This window comes from Podarcis gaigeae, assembly GCF_964106915.1.
Source record: "Podarcis gaigeae genome assembly, chromosome: 13".
Taxonomy (NCBI): Eukaryota; Metazoa; Chordata; class Lepidosauria; order Squamata; family Lacertidae; genus Podarcis; species Podarcis gaigeae.
Window position 1 is genome coordinate 51,155,219 of NC_139689.1, and position 24,102 is coordinate 51,179,320.

Here is a 24,102-nt window from a genome sequence, read left to right on the forward strand (position 1 = left end):
ATTTGCATAACTATCTACAGTATCCCCCTGCTGGCCCAGGGTGAGAACTTCAGTACATAACATGAAGTATAGTCAGATAAACAGGAACCTGAGAAAACACTGGGTGGCAGAGAAACAAAATTGCAGCTGAGCAGAGATGGGGCTGAGGACAACAACCCATAAATATGGTCTAAAATGTGAGGGATTGTGCGCTATTAGCAGAAATGATGTGAGCAGGAAAACGAGAGTTGGAGGATGAGCGGTGGTTGACCAGACAGCCAAGGATGCATAGATTTGGCAGATTTAAACTGGAATTCTGCCAGTTGTGAATTTTGTGACTGGGCAAAAAAAAACCAAACAGTGCTGAATATTACAAATGCATTTGTACTGACTGGGCGGTTTGTTTGTTTTTGTCTGTGGACCTCTAGCACACTATTAACCCCGGGAATAGTACATTTCAAAATTGCATCCATTTCTAGTGCGTTAATGAAAACAGCATGTTGTTGACCTGTTTATGAAGTGACCTTTCCCGCTTCTCTGCACTTCTGTCAACTTCAGGTACAGTGGCTACAGCAACAACTCCTGTTCTTCCACGTTACCTCATTCTGGATTAAGTACACCTACAACACCCAATTCTCGCCATGCTACATCGCCACCCGAAGAGGCCAAAATTGAGAGGTTGGTAAGAAAACAGTGTGAACATAAAATAGATTAATTAATTGGAAATAAGTTAAAATATTGATATGCTTGCCTTGACCGAATCTGGTTTCAAAGTGGTTTATAGAGTTAAATTCCTAGAAGAGTTCAGCAAGGGATCCAGGTTGGTCTAGGTTTGGCTTTCCTGCACTAGGCAGTGGATTGTATTCAAGGCATCATTCAACTCTTGCGATTCTATGAAAGATGTTGTGGTAGTGGTAGTGGAAAGATTTCAGACAGAAAGAATAATTTGCAAGTTGAGAGGGGGCTTGCCAGTGTATTTGATTGTTACACATCCATTGCTGAAGGGTAGGATATAAATATAACAAATTAATTAATCATTACTGGCAGCCATTTCTTTCTTTCTTTCTTTTTTTCTGTTGGATTTTTTGTTAGATTTTATTTATATACAAATTCAGTACAGTAATACATAACTTTAACAGCATTCATATACAAGTTTACTTTTGTCTAGGAGTTTGTTTCATGGGCTATTAATATATATATTTTTTAATTAAAGATTTTCTTGATTTACAAAAGTCATTATCTTCTTTCTTGAACTTTTATTTTGTCACTGCAAATCTCCTCTCAGTAGTCAGCATGTGCCCTTGGTGCCATGAAATGAGATCAGGATGTGGTTGCTGCTAGGAGGTTTTCTGCAGCAGTGAAACAAAGTTAACCTCCACTCACCAGAAAGTTCCCCACCTCAGCCTTTGAAATAATTTCACAGACACATACAAATTTCCAGACGATCCCCCAAATCACAGTGTCAAATTGGAAGGTGTTGTTTTCACAGTTCTAGGGTCATGTGAAAAGAAGAAGAAAATGTTTTCTTATGCCAAAACTTTATTTTACAATATGCTGGAGTGTTGCTATTCTGCAAAAAGGTATTTACACAGAGAGAGGGTGTTGGGGAGAAAAGGTTTTTTTGTCCAGGGAAGTGGGTGATGTTATAATCTTATGAGTGTATTCTTGCAGAATTGGAAAACAAGATAATAAACATAAAATATAATGAAAAGAAAAAAACATTGGCCAAGAGGCCATAAAATGCAAGAGGAACAGTTCCCCAATTAGGAAGCAGCAAAAAGTTAATTGTTCTTTCCCCTCCTCCCCTTCCCCCCCAAAATCCAACCCACTCCAATCCAAATCAGGTCCCCCAGTGGCTTCTGTTAGCCTAAGGTGGAGCCGCTGGGAGAAATAACCCCATTCTTTGAGCATTGTAAAAGTTATTGTAGAGACATTGGAAGAATTATGCCTCAAAAACACTTAAACCCGTAATTGGAGAGGAACAGTGGTTAGTTGTTTAATTTATACTCAAGGTCGTATGTTAGAGTTAATGAACTTCTAGAATGTTAGAAGGATGCTGGAATGAAGTTATGTGGTTTTAGCAGTAATGTTACAAAGGGGTATGTAAAAATGGATTGTTAACAGGTGAAAATGTAAAGTTACAACATATTAAGATAAAATATCAAGATAAAAGCAAAAATGGTAAGTACTTGCTGAAATAACTATTGAACTAGAATACAAAAAAGGGAGGTGTGAGGAGGTCAGGGAAACAAGCAAATGAAAGACAAGACATGGAAAGACTGATTTGTTTTTAATTGTCTTTATTTTTCTGTACTTTGTATTTTTTGTTTTTTTTGTTTGTTTTTTCTTTTCATTTTTGTAACTTTTTTGAAATTCTAATATTATTTTTTTAAAAAATAGAGTTCTGGAACTGGTAGTGGGTGTTATGATCACATTGCAGATGTGCAAGGCTCCCAGTACAGTTTAAAGTGCTTGGTTGATCCTTAAAGCCCTTCACAGCTTGGGACCAGGGTACCTGAAGAACTGATTGGGACCTTCACAGTGCCCCTGCCAACGTAGGTGGGGTGGTCCCTTTTAGGTGGCATCACCTCAACTATGGAACGTTCTCACTTGAGATGCTCACCTGGTGCCTACCTTGAAGCCATTTGGCTGCCAGACAAATGTGTTTTTGCTTTCCTGAGCTTTTGATGCGGCCTGTTGTATCTCTGCCAGCCAAGTTTGCTTTATGTTTGCTGACCGCTTTTAGACAATTCTTTTTAAATTCTGTGGTTTAAATATTTTGTTATTATTGTAACTTTTACTTCTTGGGGGGAAATCCTCGCCACTGGATGAGAGACTGTTTACCAAGCTGCTGCTTATCAAACAGCCTCCAAAATCTCCCTGGGATCTCTCTGAAACCTCCTTAGGCAGCATGATGTTGAAGCTCTAAGCATGGAAGTGTTTAGAATAAGCTGAGACCACAAAGGGATTATGAAACAAGAACTGCATTTACTAGAATGAAAAAAAGAGTATTATTTCATTTTCATAAAATGTATGCACCGCTTGACTAAAGAAGTAAAAACAACCCCAAAAGCCCTTGAAATAGTATAATACATGTAAATGTTAGAAAGAAATGAGATGCCTAATATAACAAAAAATGTGAGATATTTCCTTTGGAGGAAAAGCAGAGTAAAATCAGTTAAACTTATCCACTTGCCCATAACTATTCAGTCCCTGAACTTACCTAAGCTCACAAGTCAGCCTTTGTTCCTTGAAATCCCAAATCTTCTCTATATCATGTAAGATACCCTTGATCTGGTCACCGTCTGTCTGTCTGTCTGTTTAAATGTCACCTGTCAGTTGTGCTCCTCCCCTTGGGAAGCTTAGAGCTTTCAAATTTCCCACCCTCAGAGAGACATGTGTTGTTAGACACACGCAACAGCGGCAGACGCCTATGCCTTGATGTCATAGTAGACTCAGGGCACATGCTAGAGTTTCAAGCTAACCATTCACTCCTCAACTAGCCATATAAGCAAGACATACATTCCCATTATATACACAAGCAGTCAAGGAGTGTAAAGGCTGATTCCTTCACAGTGCGAATTCAGAAACAGCTCTCACCAGCTGTTGCACTACAAGGCTGGCCTCATTACTCTGCAACCCACCCACCCACCCACCCCCAAAAAGAAATCGTTGTGTTTATAAATGTGTTTATAAAATGTACGTTAGCCTTGGGGGATCCTACTGGACAAGTTCTAAATGCAGTGCAATCTTATGTCGCCGGTTGTAGAGAGATACTGGCACATTTACAAGAGAGTAGAAGGATTTGCCTCTTTTAAGATGGGGAATCTCTTATAAAATGATGAGCAGAGAAGAGATTCTCTGCAGAAGGAGCCCCCTCATTCTTCTCTATGGCCTTTGGAGCTAATCAAAGGTTTTTGCCCCGTTCGACAGTGGCACCCTGAAAAGCCAGTGATAAAGGGGGTTGCTTTTGTCGTCTGATGAACGTTTCACAACATTTTTTAGCTCAGACCTAGCTTGACAGCAGTCGCACAATGATACTGCATCTGTAATTTTGTGCCAGAAACAAGGTTTATGAGATATTGGGTTTTATACCCCCTTATGTAATGTTTATCCACGTGGGATGTAACAGATTCGAATTCAATGTGCAGAAATTGTTGAAATCCTGCTTGCATTGATCTGCTGCCAGTGGGGCAAAAGCTGTCACGTCTTGCGTAACTGAATATTTGTATGCACATCTACAAGCCAAAGTGTTTTAAAATAGTGGCAATGATCACCTTGCTTATTTTGTTTTTAGAGAAAAGGGGCTGCAATTCCTCCTTTCTCCCCAGCTAACCCTTTCATTCCAAACTTGGGATATTGCGAATGCCTTGATGAAATAGATCAGGGGAACCTACTGTACATCTGCTTTCACTTACAAATATCTGTAAAAATGCACCCACTAATTACAGTGGCAGCAATCTTTGAGACTCCAAAGCAAGAATTTGATAAGCTCTTCTGAAATGGCCCATCTTGATTTCTTTTCCTGGAATTGAAGCTTTTAGGTAATGTCCTATAAGGGAAAAGGGACCACCCTCGATTTCAGAGAGTACAGTTACATGTGGTCCTTTGATTACATTTTAACAGATGGCTGTATCAAAGTTCAAATCACATAGCCAGCAGTGAGCCTTTTATTCCACTGTTGATTCTAGAAAAAGAGCCTCACTTTTTTATTTTATGTGTCATGCAGCGACCCCCCACCCCCCGGGGTTGCCCCTTGCAATTTCCTGTATTGGTCACATTGGGGGATCCCACCCAATTAGGAATCAAGTACTGAAAGGATGATACCATGATACTGCTTAGCCAATCCGATTTAGCTATGTGATAATGTTACCAAAAGTGAGGCCAATTTAAATGAGTAAGCAAGCAGGTTTAGAGGGAGGGCCAAAAAATAATTGAAACAGGGATGTAATTCTCAGCACTTCAGAAAGTGGTCATGGAAAACATTTAGCAGTTTCAGTTCAGCCATAACAATAACTTCCTTCTTTGTCTTGTTTTAACTTGCATGTTTTGTCTCTGTCATTCCTGCTTTGCCTGAAAACTGCTAATAAGCAGTTTTCTTAATGGGCTTTTATCATTTTATTCTTGTGTTAGCTGTTCTGAATTTTTGGATTGCACACTGGTATGTGAGTTACGGAAGGGTATTAAATAAAAAAAATTGTGAATAGCATCAAGTTATGGCAAAGGCATAGTTGTCAGAAAGACATCTGTGCGGCAGTCGCCACACCCACCTTTGCAAAGCAATGCCTGAGTCCATAAGGCCCCAACTCAGATGTTGCCTTGCAATGCCTTGCTCTCTGAGAATGGACATAGTTTCCAATCGCTCCCTAGGAGCTGCGAAGTCATAGTGGTGGCACTCCTAGCCAGTGACTGACAACCAGTGCCAGATTTACGTATAAGCTAAACAAGCTGTAGCTTAGGGCCCCACTCTCTTGGGGACCCCAAAAAAATTAAAGGAAAAAAACCACTGGATGTACGTTTCCAAAATATAAGATAAAAAACAAATAAAATAAAACCTGCATACAGCAGGTGGTGCTGTGGCCTAAACCACTGAGCCTAGGACTTGCCGATCAGAAGGTCGGCAGTTTGAATCCCTGTGATGGGGTGAGCTCCCGTTGCTCGGTCCCTGCTCCTGCCAACCTAGCAGTTCAAAAGCACGAAGTGCAAGTAGATAAAGAGGTACCGCTCCAGTGGGAAGGTAAACGGTGTTTCCATGCACTGCTCTGGTTCGCCAGAAGCGGCTTAGTTATGCTGGCCACATGACCCGGAAGCTGTATGCCGGCTCCCTTGGCCAATAAAGCGAGATAAGCGCTGCAACCCCAGAGTCGTCCACGACTGGACCTAATGAGCAGGGGTCCCTTTACCTTTACCTTACATACAGCAAGTGTTTTGTGGTGTGTAGGCTCCTATGATGTAAGTAATGGGCCCTGCCTGCTAGCCTGCTCCCTAAAATATCACTTCTTACTTGTATTCCAGTTCAACAAGCACTCTGATAAAACACATACTTTGTTATCAGCAAATGGCTTTAGATACCTATTAGGTCCATAAATTACCATATAGCATATATTCAACACAAAAAATTGTTGTTGATAAAGGGCAGCTGGACATATAAAGGGGCCTATTACCTTCAGTAGCTTAGGGCCTCGTCAAACCTAAATCCGGCCCTGCTGACAACCTTTGTGCTGGAATGAAGTGTGGCCTCCAGCAGTTAGAAAAGAGCAGCATCAGATTTAGGGCAGCGCGGGTGGTTCCCCCACACAGGGTGTCAAGCCGAGAGGGTGCAAAATTGAGAAGGTCCAGAATTGAGAAGATCCATTTGGGGGAGCCAAATTTGGCCTGGCTTAGAGTGCCATATTAGCAAAGATTACCAAAGTCCACCCCTGAAAACAGCTTGCTTCAATGAAAGAGAAAGGTTTCCAGCGGTCTATGAATGAACTTTATTATGGTCATAGACCAGGCACAAAGCCTAAAGTTAGGGCAAATGAGGACAAGGAAACAGGCATAAAACATCTGAATAAAATACAAGATTAAACACAGATAATGGGTAGATAAAAAACTAATAATTAAAACAGATAAGAGCTAAAAGCCAACAAAGACACGCAGTTAAAACAACTGTAAGAGCATAAGAACTAAAAAAACCCGCAGATAAAACAACTGTAAGAGGCTGCAGAGTAGAAGCCTCTTAAATAGAGGACACTCACAACATTAAAAACTGCTGTGCAAATATGGTTAAAACAGGCAATTAAAACAATATACAACACTAAATTTAGAAACAATGTACAGCAATAAACTGTCCCAGGGAGTTGACTCAGAATTACCCATGGAACCGTGTTTGGGGCTTTTCATGCCAGACTATTTGGAGTTGGGCGATGGTCTGCGCCTACAGATCTGTAGACAGAATCTGGCCACCATCCAGGTCATCTTCTGATCTTTGCCCAACAGCAAAAGGTCAAATTTTTGCTTTTGTGGGAGGTCAGCAAGCCTCACCAGTAGGGGATCCATGATCTTACTACGTGCCTCTTTATAAAAGGGACATCTAAAGAACAAGTGTTCTGGGCTTCCTATCTCTCCCAATGGACAGGTGCAAAGTCTCTGAGCATACGGGACCCTTCTAAAGGCTCCATCCAGGACCGGCGAGGGAGGAGCCGAACTTCTGGCGAGTGTAAAGGCCCTTCTTGCATCCCTAGATATGTGAAAGAAGAGATATGCTGCCGGTGCGGCTATATATCTCTCGATCTCTCCAATTCTATAGTTGGGGCACCTTGCACAGTCCTGCTGTCTTTCGGTGTCTAATATTCTTTGCCTGACCGTAGCTTTTGCCTGGTCCAAACCCAGACTTAGAAGGGCTTGAGGGGCAAAACCCAATTTCTGGAGGGTGTTCAGGACTGCAGTCTGCCAGCCCGACTGGAATTGGTCACAGAGGATCAATGGGGCTATCCCTCGGGGGAGCAGGTTCAATGTCAGCCATTTGTAAATTGATTTAGGCAGATGCTAGCCTCCACTCTCATCATCCCCGTTTCCAATCTAACCCACGCGTTTGATACACATCTGGGGACTTGGAGGAGAGCTCTAAGTAGTCTGGATTGAACTCTCTCAAGTGGGGAGAAAGCAGAGGAAGGGGGCCCCAAAAAGGAACCATAGAGGAGTTGTGCCAAAGTTTTGGCCTTGTATAATTTTAGAGCTGCGGGGACAAAGAATCCTCCTTGTGCTCTGAAGAATTTAAGGATACAATTTGCGGTTTTTTCCAGCAGTCTTTACTTTGGGGCTGATCAAATTAGTGAAATGACTGGTAATCCTTTGCCATTGACCCTTAGTGTAATACTGTATTGGGCTGTTGTTGTTGTTGTTGTTTTAATCAGAAGCCCTACCAGAGTATGTGCAAAACGGTAATTCACCTTTTAGCATGAACCAGAGTGGCTGTAAGTCACATATGGAAAAGACAGGCTGCTGGGATATAGCAGGGGTCAGCAAAATTTTCCAGCAGGGGGCCAGTTCACTGTCCCTCAGACCTTGTGGGGGGCCGGACTATATTTTTTTTGGGGGGGGGTGAACGAATTCTTATGCCCCACAAATAACCCAAAGATTCATTTTAAATAAAAGGACACATTCTACACATGTGAAAACACACTGATTCCCGGACCGTCTGTGGGCTGGATTTAGAAGGCGATTGGGCCGGAACCGGCCCCCGGGCCTTAGTTTGCCTACCCATAGGATACAGTTTATGTATTTAGAATGAGAAAAAGTAGACAGATAAAAAGCTATTTTATTGAAAAATAAGAAGCGATGTGATTTCTCCTTGGTCTGCAGGCCGTCCTTGGGTGGTCTCCTTACATCGTCGTATCGGCAGCACCAGGAGTCTTTGGCAGCGGAGAGAGAGAGGCGACGTCAGGAGAGGGAGGAGAGGCTGCAAAGGATAGAGCGGGAAGAAAGAAACAAGTTCAAGTAAGACAGAAAATCATTTGTTATCTTAATATAACTAGAGGTGAAAAGTCATTTGCTGTATTCAATATATGCACCCTTCCTTCCTTCCTTCCATCCGTCTTCCTAAATGGTAGCACCTCCACCCTGACCTGCATTTGCACATGAAGAGAAATTTGGAATTGTGGCATCTGATAAACCAGGCATAGGCAAACTCGGCCCTCCGGATGTTTTGGGACTACAACTCCCATCATCCCTACCTAAGAGGACCAGTGGTCAGGGATGATGGGAATTGTAGTCTCAAAAACATCTTGAAGAGCCGAGTTGGCCTATGCCTGCGATAAACCACCTATTTGTCTGGGTATTTCTCAGTTTCCTTTCCCACAAGTCACAGAGTACAAAGTATGAAGTGCATTTCATAAAATACTGCTCTTCATAGCTTTGACACATTTAAATCCCTGTAGCTGGAGTATCTGGAGTCAGTTGAAATATTATTATTATTATTATTATTAAAATTTGTTTACCGCCCTATACCCACAGGTCTCAGGGCGATTCACTGGGTAATACCTGAATGAATGAATGAAACTTTATTTGTGTCAGCTGTCCGCCATAGCAACAAAAAATACATTGCAATATACACAGAACAAAATAAAAAAGTCGATTACAGTCAACGGTTACATCCGCTTCAGGTTGCGTTTTTTTTGGGTTGCGGACTGCTGAAACCCGGAAGTACTGGAATGGGTTACTTCTGGGTTTCGGCAGTCACGCATGTGCAGAAGCACTAAATTGCACTTTTCGCATGCGCAGAAGCACTGAATCGCAGCCTGCGCGTGCTGTATATATAATACCTTGTCTTCACAGTTTTCAATCCACCGACAATTCTCTTAGGTCTATTGAACCACATTGATTACTTCAGAAGCTGTTTGTGACCACATACAGATAAATGCTTATTTAAAAACATGAAAAATCGGTTTTCATTGCATGCTGCTGATTCCCACCCCCCCACCCCAATAATGGGATTTGTTTGGCAGAAAAACCACTATGACATCGATAGGATTAAATGTGTTCAGCTGGTGAGACCTACTTCATCATCATTTCGTTATGAGATCTGCGTGTAAATTTGCTTAACATAGTGCAAGATGATGCCCTAATAATTTCCAAAAGAGAAAAATAATTTGCTAGTTCTGTAATGAAACAGAAAAGCTCAATAACTTATCAGTGACTAAGAAGTCAGTAAAGTCAGAAGGAGAAAAAAGAGTCCCCAGCCTCTGGCCTGTTAATGAAATAGTCATCTTCTATGTAAAGGGAATATTTTTGTGTGGAGGTATCCGAAGGGATGTCACCCGGACAATAAGTTAGTGAGAACTTGCCCTTTAATTGTCACCTATCTAAGAATGGAGGGAGGCGGGTGGCGCTGTGGTTTAAACCACAGAGCCTAGGACTTGCTGATCAGAAGGTTGGCGGTTCAGATCCCGCGACGGGGTGAGCTCCCATTGCTCTGTCCCTGCTCCTGCCAACCTATCATTTCGAAAGCACATCAAAGTGCAAGTAGATAAATAGGTACTGCTCTGGCGGGAAGGTAAACGCCGTTTCCGTGCACTGCTCTGGTTCGCCAGAAGCGGCTTAGTGATGCTGGCCACATGACCCGGAAGCTGTACGCCAGCTCTCTCGGCCAGTAAAGCGAGATGAGCGCCACAACCCCAGAGTCGGTCACGACTAGACCTAATGGTCAGGGGTCCCTTTACCGTTTACCTATCAAAGAATGGATTCTCAAGACTGCCTCCCACAGTGCAATTCACATAATCTTTGGAAAGAATCTCCGATTGGTTTTAGCACCACCCCATGAAATAAACACCTGAGTGTTAATTGTTGCCATTTCTATGGTGGCTGTACACCTGAACAAATATTTGTTTGTGTGGTTTTTAAAAAATATTTATTTTCTTATTTTTTTTTCACCTGAATAAATCTTGATACGTTTCTCAAGACATAGAGCTCAGGTCAAAACTTGATGCAGGTTGGAGACTTAATGGCATTTGCTTAGAACATGGTGCCCATGTCGCCAAGGTCACAGGTTCGATCCTTTATCCCATGCCACGATTCTGTGACATATTCTCCTATGAAAAACATCCGTTATCAATGTAGTACCAAAGAAGTATGTGTGTGACAATGTGTCCTTGACATTTAAAAATTACACCCATCATCACAGATTTCTTTTACCAAATAATGTATTTTAATCTGAGCTCTTTCGCTTTAGCTGCTTTCATTTCTTTCACTGCTTGCTATGTTCTTCTTTTCCTGCTTTTTATTTAAGTTACTTTCCCTGTAACTTTATGCACCTCTGTTTCTTAGTCGTAATTATCTAGACAAACGAGAGGAGCTAAGACAAGCAAGAGAAGAGAGGTCGGTACTTAACACTGTTTTTGGCTTTCTTTCTTTTTTACATTTCTTATGTCATTTATTGAGAGATGCATGGTTTTGTAAACATGCTTCCAGTCAGACTTGTAAAGAATGGCTTAAATCAGAAATGCATGTGCTATTTCATTCTGGCAAGCACAGCCATGATAAAGGAAGATGTTCATTACTGAATAATGGGCATGTAACAAATAAATGTTTGGATTGCAGAGAGAGAGGGGGAGGGAGAGAGGGAGAGGGAGACTTCTGAAACTATCAGCCAGGACTTTCAGCTACTTCACAAGAAGCCTATAGCGGAGAAATCTGCAAAAGAAGTGGCGTGGGAGGTCTGCTGAGTTTGGAAACTAGGTTTGATTCAGAACTTCCACCAGACCTTCAGGTGGCTGTTGTATGGCTAGAATGGTGAAGGAAGGACAGCACCCTATTTTGAGTTTTGAGAAACTAAGAATCCCATGTAGAGAGCTTCTACAGCCATAGGTAAAAGTCACATAGCCTCAGTAATATGAGACAAAGTGCTGCCTGCAATTTTTATAGTATCATTTGCAGAAAGACAGGCTAACATGACTGCCTCTTTAAGCAGATAGGACTTATTGATCATGTTGCACACACTGCATATGTCCCCCATCATTCAGCCCATGCCAATGTCCAAACATCGCTCCTTCTAATAGTGAAGTCAGGCGGCGAGTTACTGAGAAATAAGAGGTTTGGTATTGTCAGGGAACTGCCATCAGTGCCGGAGGGAGAGAGCAAAAGCCAGAGGGATTATAGAGAGCCTCCAGGGATGGGGAGAAGCAGCTCCTCTTCTGGGGAAGAGAATAAACGCAGGTCCAGGGGAGAGGGGGTGCAGGAGTCGGATGTGGCGAGGCAGTCCCACGACTCCTTGCCTGGGACAAGCGGGGAAGGAAGGGGTCCTCCGCTGCACACGCCCTCTCTGCGCAGAAGGCTTTCGCACAGAGAGGGAAGGCGGAGACTGGGCATTAAGGAGCTTATATGCTGGAAGAAGTTTAAGAAACGCCCACTCACGGATTCTGCCAGCGATTGAGGCGGCCACGGGTGAGTGGCTCTCCGGACTGATAAAGTTTACATTAGCAGCCAGCCAGGGAGAGGTTTGCCCTGCTTGCGCACGAGCAACCCCTAGTAAACATAAAGGTAAAGGTACCCCTGCCCGTACGGGCCAGTCTTGCCAGACTCTGGGGTTGTGCGCCCATCTCACTCAAGAGGCCAGGGGCCAGCGCTGTCCGAAGACACTTCCGGGTCACGTGGCCAGCGTGACATCGCTGCTCTGGCGAGCCAGAGCTGCACACAGAAACGCCGTTTACCTTCCCGCTAGAAAGCGGTCCCTATTTATCTACTTGCACCCGAGGGTGCTTTCGAACTGCTAGGTTGGCAGGCGCTGGGACCGAGCAACGGGAGCGCACCCCGCCGCGGGGATTCGAACCGCCGACCTTTCGATCGGCAAGCCCTAGGCGCTGAGGCTTTTACCCACAGCGCCACATTATGCATGTGGCATAATGTAAACATAAAGGTAAAAGGTAAAGGTACCCCTGCCCGTACGGGCCAGTCTTGACAGACTCTGGGGTTGTGCGCCCATCTCACTTAAGAGGCCAGGGGCCAGCGCTGTCCGAAGACACTTCCGGGTCACGTGGCCAGCGTGACATCGCTGCTCTGGCGAGCCAGAGCTGCACACGGAAACGCCGTTTACCTTCCCGCTGGTAAGCGGTCCCTATTTATCTACTTGCACCCGGAGGTGCTTTCGAACTGCTAGGTTGGCAGGCGCTGGGACCGAGCAGCGGGAGCACACCCCGCCACAGGGATTCGAACCGCCGACCTTTCGATCGGCAAGTCCTAGGCGCTGAGGCTTTAACCCACAGCGCCACCTGCGTCCCCAATGTAAACATAACAGGTATCAAAAATGCTTGGGAGATCCCCAGGGTTTCCAGAAGTACAAAACACCATTTGAAAAAAAAAAAAAATACTTAAGACTGCAACCTGCCAAAAGACAAACAGAGGCTGGATACAATCAGTCAGGAATGACCGCTGGCAGGAGTGCAGAGAGAAGAACTGCCATGGTGCATCTGCAGCAGCACAAGCGGGCACTTTCATCTGCCCCAGCTGAAACAAAACATGTCTTTCACTACAAGTCTCTACAGCCACAGCAGGCACTATAGCCCTACAACAGTTTGACTTCACCCTCAAAGGCGAACTCATCCATTGTCTCCTGAGACAGATGCATGCCAATCAACCATTTCCTTGCAGCTAGCTAGCTGGTGGCGCTGTGGGTTAAACTACAGAGCCTAGGGCTTGCCGATCAGAAGGTCAGCAGTTCGAATCCCCACGTCGGGGTGAGCTCCCATTGCTTGCGCCCAGCTCCTGCCAACCTAGCAGTTTGAAAGCACGTCAAAGTGCAAGTAGATAAATAGGTACTGATCCTGCGGGAAGGTAAACGGCGTTTCCATGCGCTGCTCTGGTTCGATAGAAGCGGCTTAGTCATGCTGGCCACATGACCCAGAAGCTGTAAAGCGAGATGAGCGCTGCAACCCCAGAGTCGTCCGCGCCTGGACCTAATGGTCAGGGGTCCCTTTACCTTTAGCTTTACTTCACCATGTTTTAAATAAACGATCCTTTGGAGAAATGGTGGCCAACCTTCTTGGCCAATGTGCCAAATCGTATGCAGCCCTCCCTTCCCCATCCCTTGGAATGGTTTTCTTCTACTACTAAGTAGAAGAAGTACCTACTAAGGGAGGGAACAGGTGGCAATACAACACAGAAGAGTCAGGTAGCACTGCAGCCACGATTCCAAGCTGCAGGCAGACCCACTGGTCTGCCTGTTTCAATCCAAATAGGCTACAAACCCCTGCTACCTGTGTCACTTATGAATCCATCTACTCCAGGGGTTGTCAGCCTGGTCCCTACCGCCCACTACTGGGTGTTTCAGGATTCTAGGTGGGGCAGTAGGGGGTTCTATAGCACAAGCTGAATCCTCCTTCTATCGAGCACTGGTGAGCGGTAAGGAAATTTTACCATCAAGAAAGATGCATTAGTGGGCGGTAGATATAAAAAGGTTGACTACCCATGATCTACTCATTTGGGAAATAAAGCCTTGTTTAGGTAACAGCTTAGCTCTCATAGAGAATCACAATCTATTGAACTGGCTGTGTATACTGTAAATGCTTATAAACATTTCCTATTTTATAGCCATCCTTTACAATCACTTTCCAAAATCTGTGGGCACTTCTACATCACATGGAACCCTAATTGCTTAAGATTGAGAAAAAAGCTTGACTGTGTTACTGAAAATGGCTTTGAAACCAGATCCTGCAATTCTGCATGTGGCATAATGTTTATGAAAGATATCTTCGTATCTGCAATGGCTGTGTGCTTGGAACTACATGTGTACCCCTGTGTTGACTATATAATTTAGTATTTACTGAATAGCAGGCACTGTTATTTTCCAGGGGTGGTGACAACGCAGCCTCACCCTTACTGGATGCAATGTTCACTAGCGCAACCTTTCCTTGTCTATATCGGCTCCTAAAAGCGTCCACCCCGAGGAGGAGACTGCATGCTGTGCATCTGCATGATTCACTCATCTTGTTTTCCGGTCAGCTTCCACGGAGATTTGGCAATCTACTCCATCTCTGCATTAGGCGCGATTGGATCATTCCATCCCTCTTAATGCAAGATGCAGCAGAATCACCCACACTCAGGGGAGGCTTCCCATTGCATTTGCATTTCTGCATTAGTCTCTTGTCAGTGTGTACCTCTTTTCAAACAGTGACACGCGGGAGGTGAGGTCCTCTGAGCCAGGTAATTTTTACTCTTTCACACTGTAAACCATTTCAGGTGTAAAACTGAAGCATGCTTCCAGTTTTGAGCAAGGGAAAAGATGGTGAGAATCTGAGAAACAATGCAGCATTGTACAGAAGGAAGATCTCTCTTGCCCCATTTCATATTATTAGGAAATGCTTAGTGCAGTCAGATATTGGAAGTCAAACACAGTCAGGGATGCAAGAAGTTAGTCCTGATTCACCTTTGTGAGCAGTTCACAATAGGACAAAAGGAGTCAGGAGCCTACTTTTACATCTGCATCAATTAATGTACTCCATGGGCAAATAATGGTGGATAAAATTAGCAGACATCTGGAAGACACACATATTCCGAAGCTATTTTGGTCTGAACATATAAAGAATTGTATGGAGAATATGATTGGTAGCTGGTCTTAATAAACAGTTAGCAAGTCTTGCCTGCCTAAAATGCAAAACAGATGTATCTTTGTTCTTTTCAACTGACTTTGATGAATAAACTATATGTGACGTCATATCCAAGCTATTGAATGTCTTGAGTCCGGCCGAGAAATCTTTTAGAATTAAAAAAAAAAGTTTCCATTGTAGACGCTCGAGAGAACAAAGTGAATTCCAGTGCACTGCTCTTGGAGCAAATAGAAGCAGGTTCAGAGACTCAGACAGTTTTTAGTCCAAACATTTGTAAGTGGTATTATTTTCTGCAAGATCTATTTTCCTGCGAGGCACTAAAATTTCCTCCCCTTTCTCTTCAGCAAGACTGGGACTGGGTCTTTTAACATTTGGGGATCTGAGAGACATTTTTGTGAAGGAAGAAGACAATTTTCTTCAAAGTTCAGCATCTGAGGATTGCTTAATATTATCCTTTTGTTCGACATCAGCACTATAAACATCTCTGGGTTTTGCTTGTTTTTCGTCCCCCCCCCCCTTGCTCTGGTGCCTTCCATCCCGGCCCCCCCTCCCACCAAAGTTTAGCCCAGCAGTCAGTTTTGCCGTGTACCTCACGCGTCAGGAAGTCAGAACTTTCCTCGCAGGTGCTTCAGCTATAAACAAGCACCAGCAACCGTTTTCTCCTTCTTTACGAAATCCCTTTGGAATTTGACTTCCAGATACAAATACTTGGAGAAATTGGCAGCTGAAGAGTATGAGAAGGAGCTGAGAAGTCGGAGTTTATGTCGGGGCAAGAGTGACTTGTCTTTGAACTTGGGCTCTTCTTCAGTCCCAACCTCTCCCATTCCGACATCTGCGAGCCCCACTTCAACAGATTCTCAGGAGGAGCCAAAGTCCCTTGTGACAACTCACAGGGCATCTCAGATCTCAGAAGGTAAGTGCCAATGAACTCTGTCAATCCTTTCTCTTAGATGTAGGTTTGATGCCTTACAAACAAATGGCAAAATTTGGCATGCTATTCTGATTTCACTGATTGCATTTGGTGTTGTGATGCTGGTATATCAATGCTTACAAAGTCAAAACACTTAAAGTATGTGCTCCAGCTAAAATTAAACATGTTAGATGAATTGGCTTCAATGGGAGATATCAGCATGGGGGACTTAAAATGTTTAATTTTAGCTAGACTGCACCTTGGAATAACCATGCCTATGTTAGGCCACCTTGGGTGGCTTTTAACATCTCGTCCCCTTGACCCCTAGAGCCAAGCTGCTTTTGAAACTCTTGAGAATTTCAAAACTGGTGACAGGAAAGTGGCAAACTCGCGTGTACACATGCCAATTTGTATGTTCCTGAATTTGTATTTTATATGTATTAGGTTTACATTATTGTTAATAATATTTTTAATTTTAATAGGAAATATGGGGCGAAAATATAATTGTAATTATTAATATTATTATTATGCTTAAGAAATCTCTGAAAGAGATGTGATGATTTGGTACCATAATAAGTGGCAAGGTAATAGTGAATGGGAAAACAGAGATGAAAAGTTGTTTTTATTGGTGGGGGTGGCATGCATACAATCTTAGATGTATAGCAGAACTCTTAATAGTTTTATAATACACCAAATGCAATTATGTGAGTAAAAAGTGAAGAAGAAATCACAAGCATTATCTAACCCCCATTCATCGCTGTTAAATCACATTTATTCCAATGACGAGTTAAAGCACATGCCAAAATCATTCCTATTGAGATCCGGGGGACAAAAATACTTATTTTGGCTGGTTTATGCACATGATCAGCATCTTACGTAGTTTCTTTGGAAATCTGATGATGAATGCATTGTCTATATATGTGACTTCTGTACTTGAAGGTAAGATTGTTCACTTCTTCCTCAGCGGGAATCAAATCCTGAAAATACTTTATCTGTTATGATGCATGAATATTTCTGGGGCTGGTGCATGCTGAATGCCAGTTCTCACTATCATAGTATCATAGAGTTGGTACATCAAAGTTGGTACATCAAAGTATCATAGGGTTGGTACATCAAAGGTCTTCCCCCGCTGATTCAGGAAATCCACTACAACGGGTAGCCATCCAATCTCTACATTAAAATCTCTGGCAAAGGAGAGTCTACTGCCTCTTGAGGCAGACTGTTCTACTGTTGAGCAGCTTGCACCACCTGCAAGATCTTCCAAGCTTTCAGTCTAAATTCTTTTCCTTGTAATTTGAGCTCATTGGTTGAAGTCCGACCCTCTGGTGCAACCCAGAACAAAACTGCTCCAAGACAGCCCTTCATGTACTTTGACTTGATGATGCCTCTATGACTTGAGCTCTTTGGCTTTATTGGCTGCTATTGCTTGAAGCATGCTGTTAAAGAACTACCATCTGAAGGGAGAATGGATATTGTATGCTGACTTAGGGTGTGCTGCTGTCAAACTTGATTTTAGTTTGCATGGTTTCTATTTTTTCTCAGTATTGGAGAGTTCCTACAAAGATTGTGTATCTGTGAAATCACTTTTATTCAGAATGGCAGTTATTCAAGCCCAGTGTCAGGATTTTAATAAAAACAAACACACACACAACTCACCTCATTTCCCCCTACCATTAGGATTTTTCAAATCTCTGCATGGAGAGCAACTATCTCTTTTATGATGATGATTTTAGCATATGTCTCTGGGATTCCTTCCAAACATTACATTATAAAATGGAGCTCTTTGGTATGTGTGGGGAATAGATTTATAACAGGTGCATAGGCTAACTCTCTGTGGCTGAGGTGTGGAGTTGCTTTCAGCAGGTGGCAGGTGTTTAGGGTTTTTCCAGAGGAACACCTGACGCAAATGAGCAACATTGTGGAAATTTTCACAGATGAATGAGATAAAGACAGTGTAAAGGGAAACATCCATCACTGTAAAGATCTCTGAATGCAGATGGTCTATGCCTTGAAACTGCTGTCATAGGCATAATTACAAGGAACGAAACCCTGTTGATCTTAGTTTCCCAGCAAAAATTATTCACTTGAATGAATGTGAATATTTTGGATTCAGAAAGGGTTACAAGTCCCATCTGAATGTTGGAGAGGTGCACTTACATTTCCATTGTTACTTTGAAAGGCTGCAGCACACTGAGAAATTAGGAACAACCTTTCTCAAATTCGTTGTTTCCCCCTGAAGACAGTCTGTTTTCCAAATACCAAGAGTTCACGCAGTTTTACGTGCTCCACATTACGTATCTCCACCACACTTTTCAATAGCATTTGGATTATTTGCATTTCCAAAACTTTGCTTCATTTCCATAATGGGATTTTGAGAAATTTGAAGACTACTCAATTCACAAATCTGGCCAGATTGTTTATGCTATATATAAAAAACAACAACCGTAATTTTTAAAAACCCTACAAGTAATGTGGAAACTTGATTTTCTCCAGGGAAGATGGGATGGCTTGGTCCATGAGAAGGAAAGTCATGTTAGAAAACAAACATTGCCCCCCAATAAGGGGGAAATTACATCTTCGGTTGTTATACACACATGTATATTTGACATGCACAAAGCAATTCCGTTTGTTTCCCCTTTTTCATACTAAAAGAGACCACCTACATTATTTATGGGAAATGATTGAATCCAAAATCAAAACTGCAGATGCTTCATTAGTAGTGGAATCCTATATATCTCTCCTGAAATGTAAGTCCTATTAAGTTAATTGGGGCTTAATCCCTTGTAAGTGGGTTTACAATTCCAGACTTACTACAAAAATGCAGTAGGTTAGTGAATAGTCTAAACTGTAGACTGAACCCTTGGTAAATAAAGGAAATAAACTATGTGAGGCAGAAGTTCCTAGAATGTCTGACTGACTAATCTAGATGTGAAAACTGTAGACTGCTTAGAATTTTTGCTACAGTTAAGCCATATAGTTGGATGGATGGATGAATGAATGAATGAATGAATGAATGGATAGATAGACAGACCTATTGGATACAGCTGCTGTGTGACATGTTAGCCGTTTTTTTCATGGGGAAACTCCTAAATGGGTCTGACAGCCTTCCCATACCTGGTCAGGTTAGGTGGCACCAATTGTGATTTCTGGGGCTGATGGGAATTGTAGGTGAAGGGTGGGTCAGACAAAAGATCATGTAGTAACCCAACTTTCAGCTGCCTTTGGAAGTTCACAAGCAGGTTATGAAGGGGATAGTTTTCCATTATTGTTTGTCCCCAGCATCTGGTAATCTGTGGTAGAGTTTGGCTCCATTCATAGGCTGTGAAACTCCTAGCGGGGAGGACTTGGCAAGTTTTGGGACTGTTGCATGTGGTGGAGGCAGTGAAATGCACCAGAGGACAGAAGTCTAGATTTTTCTGCCTCCTGATTCAATTCTAGGGGGCAGAGAGAACTTGAATTCCATTGTCCCTGTCAAGAAATGCCCCAAGTTTCTAAAACCTCTCACTATTTTGAGTCAGACCCAACTCTGGTATGATTCAGTTAGAGTCAGTCTGAATTACTAGTAATGTTGGCAAATTCTCAAAGGCTTTTAATTTTAATTCCTCCAAATAAGAATTTGCCACCAATATCTTTTTTTAAAAAAAATAATTTTTATTAAGTTTCATATTACCAAATTAAACACATCAAACCAATTAATCCAAATTATATCAATACATATCATGTAATCCAATTGTTTTCCAAATTATAAATTTTTGTGGGGGGTACCCATGCTTCTTGATCGGCTACCAAGAATTTGCTACCAATATCAGCAATCAGAAGTGTGCAGTTGGAATGGGGAACATGGGACTATTCAGATGTTATTGACCTCTCGCTCCCATCAGCCCAACTAGCATGGTCAGTGGTCAGGGATGAATGGAGTTAGAATCCAACAACATCTGAAGAGCAACATATTCCCCATCACTGATGTAGCTCTCATGATCTGTAGAACTACATTCTGTGTATCTTGCTAGAATCAGAAAAGCTTCAAGTTCTCTGTTCATGGGTTATCCCAAAAGCTTCAGCTGTATTTCAAATTGGCATTGTTATTTACATTGTCGTTACATGGTGAACTTGAATTTTGCTGATAGACTAGCTCATATCTATATCTATGAGTCAGTTCATTTGAGAGGTAGAAAATTAAGAAGATATGTCAAATCTCAAAATCTTTTTTCCTAATAGTCATCCACCTCTCAGGAGTTGTTGCTGAAAAATCTGAAAATAGACTTTGTTGCATGGCATTAGAAATTCATCTTCTGACCTCCCTTTAGAGCAGGGGTCAGCAAACTTTTTCAGCAGGGGGCTGGTCCAATGTCCCTCAGACCTTGTGGGGGGCCGGACTATATTTTGTAAAAACAAACAAACAAATTCCTATGCCCCACAAATAACCCAGAGATGCATTTTGAATAAAAGGACACATTCTGCTCATGTAAAAACAAGCTGATTCCCGGACCATCCACAGGCCAGATTTAGAAGGCGATTGGGCCGGATCTGACCCCCGGGCCTTAGTTTGCTTACCCATACTTTAGAGATTCAGGATGTAATTAATCAGAATGTACTCCTGAGTAAGTAACCTCAAAACAGTGCTCTTGCTCACGTCTAGTTCATCTCAGTGGGATTTGTGCAGGAGAACTTCCTAATACCTTGTGTGTCCCAAATGCCCACTAATGTCTTAGAGTAATTTTGTAGTACCTCATTTTTTTAGTGGTGTTTTTTTCAGATGGTCCCCATTTTTCCACTATAAAGTTATGCTGCTTAGGTTGGACTCCCTTTCCTTTTCTCTTCCTTTCTGAGTCATCTGAATTCTCATCAGAAAAGAAAAAATCACTCCAGTCTCCATTCTGACACTGCGTACACTACAAAAGTAGAACTGCCAGGCCAGTCAGAAGGAAAAATCTAGAACTGTATCATAGTTTAACCAAGAGGTGATTTCACAACTACACAAAATTAACATACATATTCACCTTTCTGTCACTTCTGCATGGCCGTTCTGTCTTTGAGAACTGTGAGCTGCTTGACTGAATACCTGTGGGTGCCTTCTAGTTTCTTTACATTGCAATATAGAAATCTTGCATGTGAAAATCTGCTGGTTTAGCTGAGAATGATGACTAAATTTCACTCTGTCAGAGATCAAATGAGGTGGAGGAAATCAACTGCATCATCAACAATATGTGTCAGACGCCAGTTAAGAGACAAATTTATGCCACTTGCCAAACAGCTAGAAGCTAGATTTGTGCCAGATGCCAAGCCAGTGCTTTATGTAGCTATTCCGAAATAAATTGCCATGAGGGAACATATGCTTGCTGTCAACAGTGCATGACACTGCCCTTTCAGAGTTGTGCTGCTCTAATAAAACTAACACATGTGTACCTTTCTGTGTGTAAACAGATGAAAAATCAGTCACTCTAAACATGTTTTAGGGATGCAGGTGGCGCTGTGGGTTAAACCACAGAGCCTAGGGCTTGCCAATCAGAATGTCGGCGGTTCGAATCCCCGCCACGTGGTGAGCTCCCATTACTCGGTCCCAGCTCCTGCCAACCTAGCAGTTCGAAAGCACGTCAAGTGCAAGTAGATAAATAGGTACGCTCCAGCGGGAAGGTAAACGGCGTTTCCGTGCACTGCTCTGGTTCGCCAGAAGCGGCTTAGTCATGCTGGCCACATGACCTGGAAGCTGTACGTCGCCTCCCTCGGCCAATAAAGCGAGATGAGCGCCGCAACCCCAGAATCGGCCACGACTGGACCTAATGGTCAGGGGTCCCTTTACCTTTACCTAAACATGTTTTCAACAACAGAGCATACAGCAACCAAAAATGATCTTGTCCCTTTTTCCTGTTGCTCCCTGCTTTTAAAGAGGGAAATAATAATTTGTTTGGAGTCATTTCGTAACCTTTTAGCACCCAGTGTAGATGGGATTATTAAATATTTGTACTTATATTGTTGAAATTTCACATACACACACATACTTATAAATGCCTTAAAGTTTGACCAAACTTTATTCAAGCAGGAAATGGCAGATTTCCGGTGTGTCTCATGAGTAAGGCCCTCCTTCAAGGGCTATTACATGAGCTCCGCCCTGCGAATGCCACGCTCAGCCATTTCTTAAAAGCAGCCTCCAATACCAAGACCCCTTTCTCTTTTCACTCACTTGGAGAAATGAAGGCTGATGGAACTCACTTGACTGTGCGAAGCACGAAACACTGTTTTTAAGCGAATCTTTCTCCATTATTCTTTTCACCAGTGAGTGCCAGTGAACCTGAATGTGAACCAGAACCTGAGCCAGAGGCAGAAACAAAAACAGATCAGGAAGACGGGGCAGACTTGGAGCAGGGGGCAGAAACACCCCAAGAAGTTGAGGTTGCAGAGGTGGAGCCAGGAGGCGGAGTGGCGCAAGGTCCAGAGCAAGAGGCAGAAGAAGGTGCAATACTAAGTGAAAAAGAGAGGCAGAATGAAGAAGTGAATGAAAAAGACAATTGTTCTGCATCCAGCATATCCTCAGCAAGCAGCACTTTAGAGAGGGAGGAAAGGGAGGAAAAGTTGGCCAGTGACAATGAAACTGGTAAAGTGAAGTATTTTCTCCATAACAGTTGACCTTTTTTTGTAATTTTAAAACAGCAGCTTCATTTTAACATTTGTTGTAAGAGAAGTATTGATCTGTTTTTGTTTACTGGTGTGTCCTCCATTGAAAGCCTCAGTTCCTAGACATTTTGGGCACAGGGTTCAGTAGAGGTTTTCTGCGCAGACTCACAGAAGAAGCAGAACTTTAATTAAAAAGCATTATTCCATGGGGATAGTATTCTTGAAGTTTCCTTACTAGTTAGAATCTCGTTACGAAAACAGCCATGATTCACATTTCAAGACTCCTTTTAAGTTCGCCTTTAGGAGAGGGTCTCGACTTGTGGAAAACCTTCCCTGCTATTTCCCCCTTGCTGAAATGTGATGCTGCATGTTTGGGGCACTTGTCTGCCAAAGACGTTTTGCCATTTTCAGATGCGTAGGTCTTTCTGAATTATCCGTTCACGTATTACTTCAGATCCTAGCATGACAGTTCACTGTTCCCCACTTTAAATCCCAGACACCTGGCTTATAATTGCATGTGGCTTCTGACTGAAAGGCTCAGAGACTGGTGCGCTTTTGCATATGGTGTTGGGGTAGGGTTCATCATTGTTCCCTCCTCAGTTGCTGCCTTCCTTGCTATCGTATATCTCTCCTGATTCCATGTAATTAACTTAATACAGAACATCTTGTGCATCAAACTCCCCCTTTTCCTTAAAATGACAACTCTGCAATAGCTGTTTGACAACTTATTGCTATGTTTGGAGGGCTTTTGTCCACACGATGCCTCTTCCATCCCTAGTGGTCACTCTTAGCAGGTTCAGAGTGAAATCACAATCACAGATGGCCTTGCTTCTCATTAACCTTTCTAAGGCGATAGGCAAGAGTGCTTATCAATAGTGCCTCTCCTTGTTTTCTCTGCTATCCTTCTTTTTATCAGATAATCGGATATTCACATTCACTTTTATGGGGCTGCAGTAATTAGGTGCAGATTTCCACTTTTCTCAATGCAGAATGTGTGTAACCTTGGCAGGCGCTTCTCTTTTAATGTTTTCAGCATGCAGCATATGCAGCCCAAGAGGTATATGGGAAAGAAAATATTTCACTCTCTAGAAGCTATGCAAGAAAATGAAAATCACATTTTGGACTCTAGTGTCCAAACCCACTCCACGAAAGTACTGGACTATGATTAAGTTACTGCCCTTTTTAAAGGACTGTTTCTTTCTTGACACATACCCAAAGGATGTTATATTATTCTTAAAGTTTCATTTTTCTGTACTTTTGTAAGGATATGAATGTATGAGAGGGAGTGAAATAGTAGAGAGTTGCTCCACATCTGTATCTCATGCAGGCTTCCGCATTTGTGCTGTTTTTCATGGGTCTGACCTTTCTAAAATCAAGGCCAGGCAATGGGAGGAAGTGCATGGTCCCCCAGATCTGGCCCAGGAGCTCAAGGTTTCCCAACCCTGCAATAAGGAAAATAAGTTGGCACCTTGGTTTTGCAAGAGAATATTCTGACTCTTATTTCCCGTATTGTCTTTTGCT

At 42.7% G+C, this 24,102-nt stretch overlaps 2 protein-coding genes across 38 annotated transcripts in view; one reads left to right on the forward strand and one right to left on the reverse strand.

The window, feature by feature from the left end:
• Positions 1–24,102, forward strand: part of FHOD3 (formin homology 2 domain containing 3) — a 320,858-nt gene that overhangs the window by 240,360 nt on the left and 56,396 nt on the right. For 12 of the 37 annotated variants that reach the window (XM_083708964.1, XM_083708967.1, XM_083708954.1 and 9 more), the window contains 5 exons: positions 538–657; positions 8,326–8,460; positions 10,786–10,836; positions 15,758–15,972; positions 22,244–22,561. In XM_083708964.1, the coding sequence (XP_083565090.1) occupies positions 538–657; positions 8,326–8,460; positions 10,786–10,836; positions 15,758–15,972; positions 22,244–22,561 (839 nt within the window). The remainder of the gene's footprint in view (positions 1–537; positions 658–8,325; positions 8,461–10,785; positions 10,837–15,757; positions 15,973–22,243; positions 22,562–24,102) is intronic. The other 25 variants (XM_083708979.1, XM_083708980.1, XM_083708959.1 and 22 more) reach the window with 7 other exon arrangements.
• Positions 1–24,102, reverse strand: part of COBL (cordon-bleu WH2 repeat protein) — a 1,088,462-nt gene that overhangs the window by 123,423 nt on the left and 940,937 nt on the right. The window lies entirely within an intron of this gene.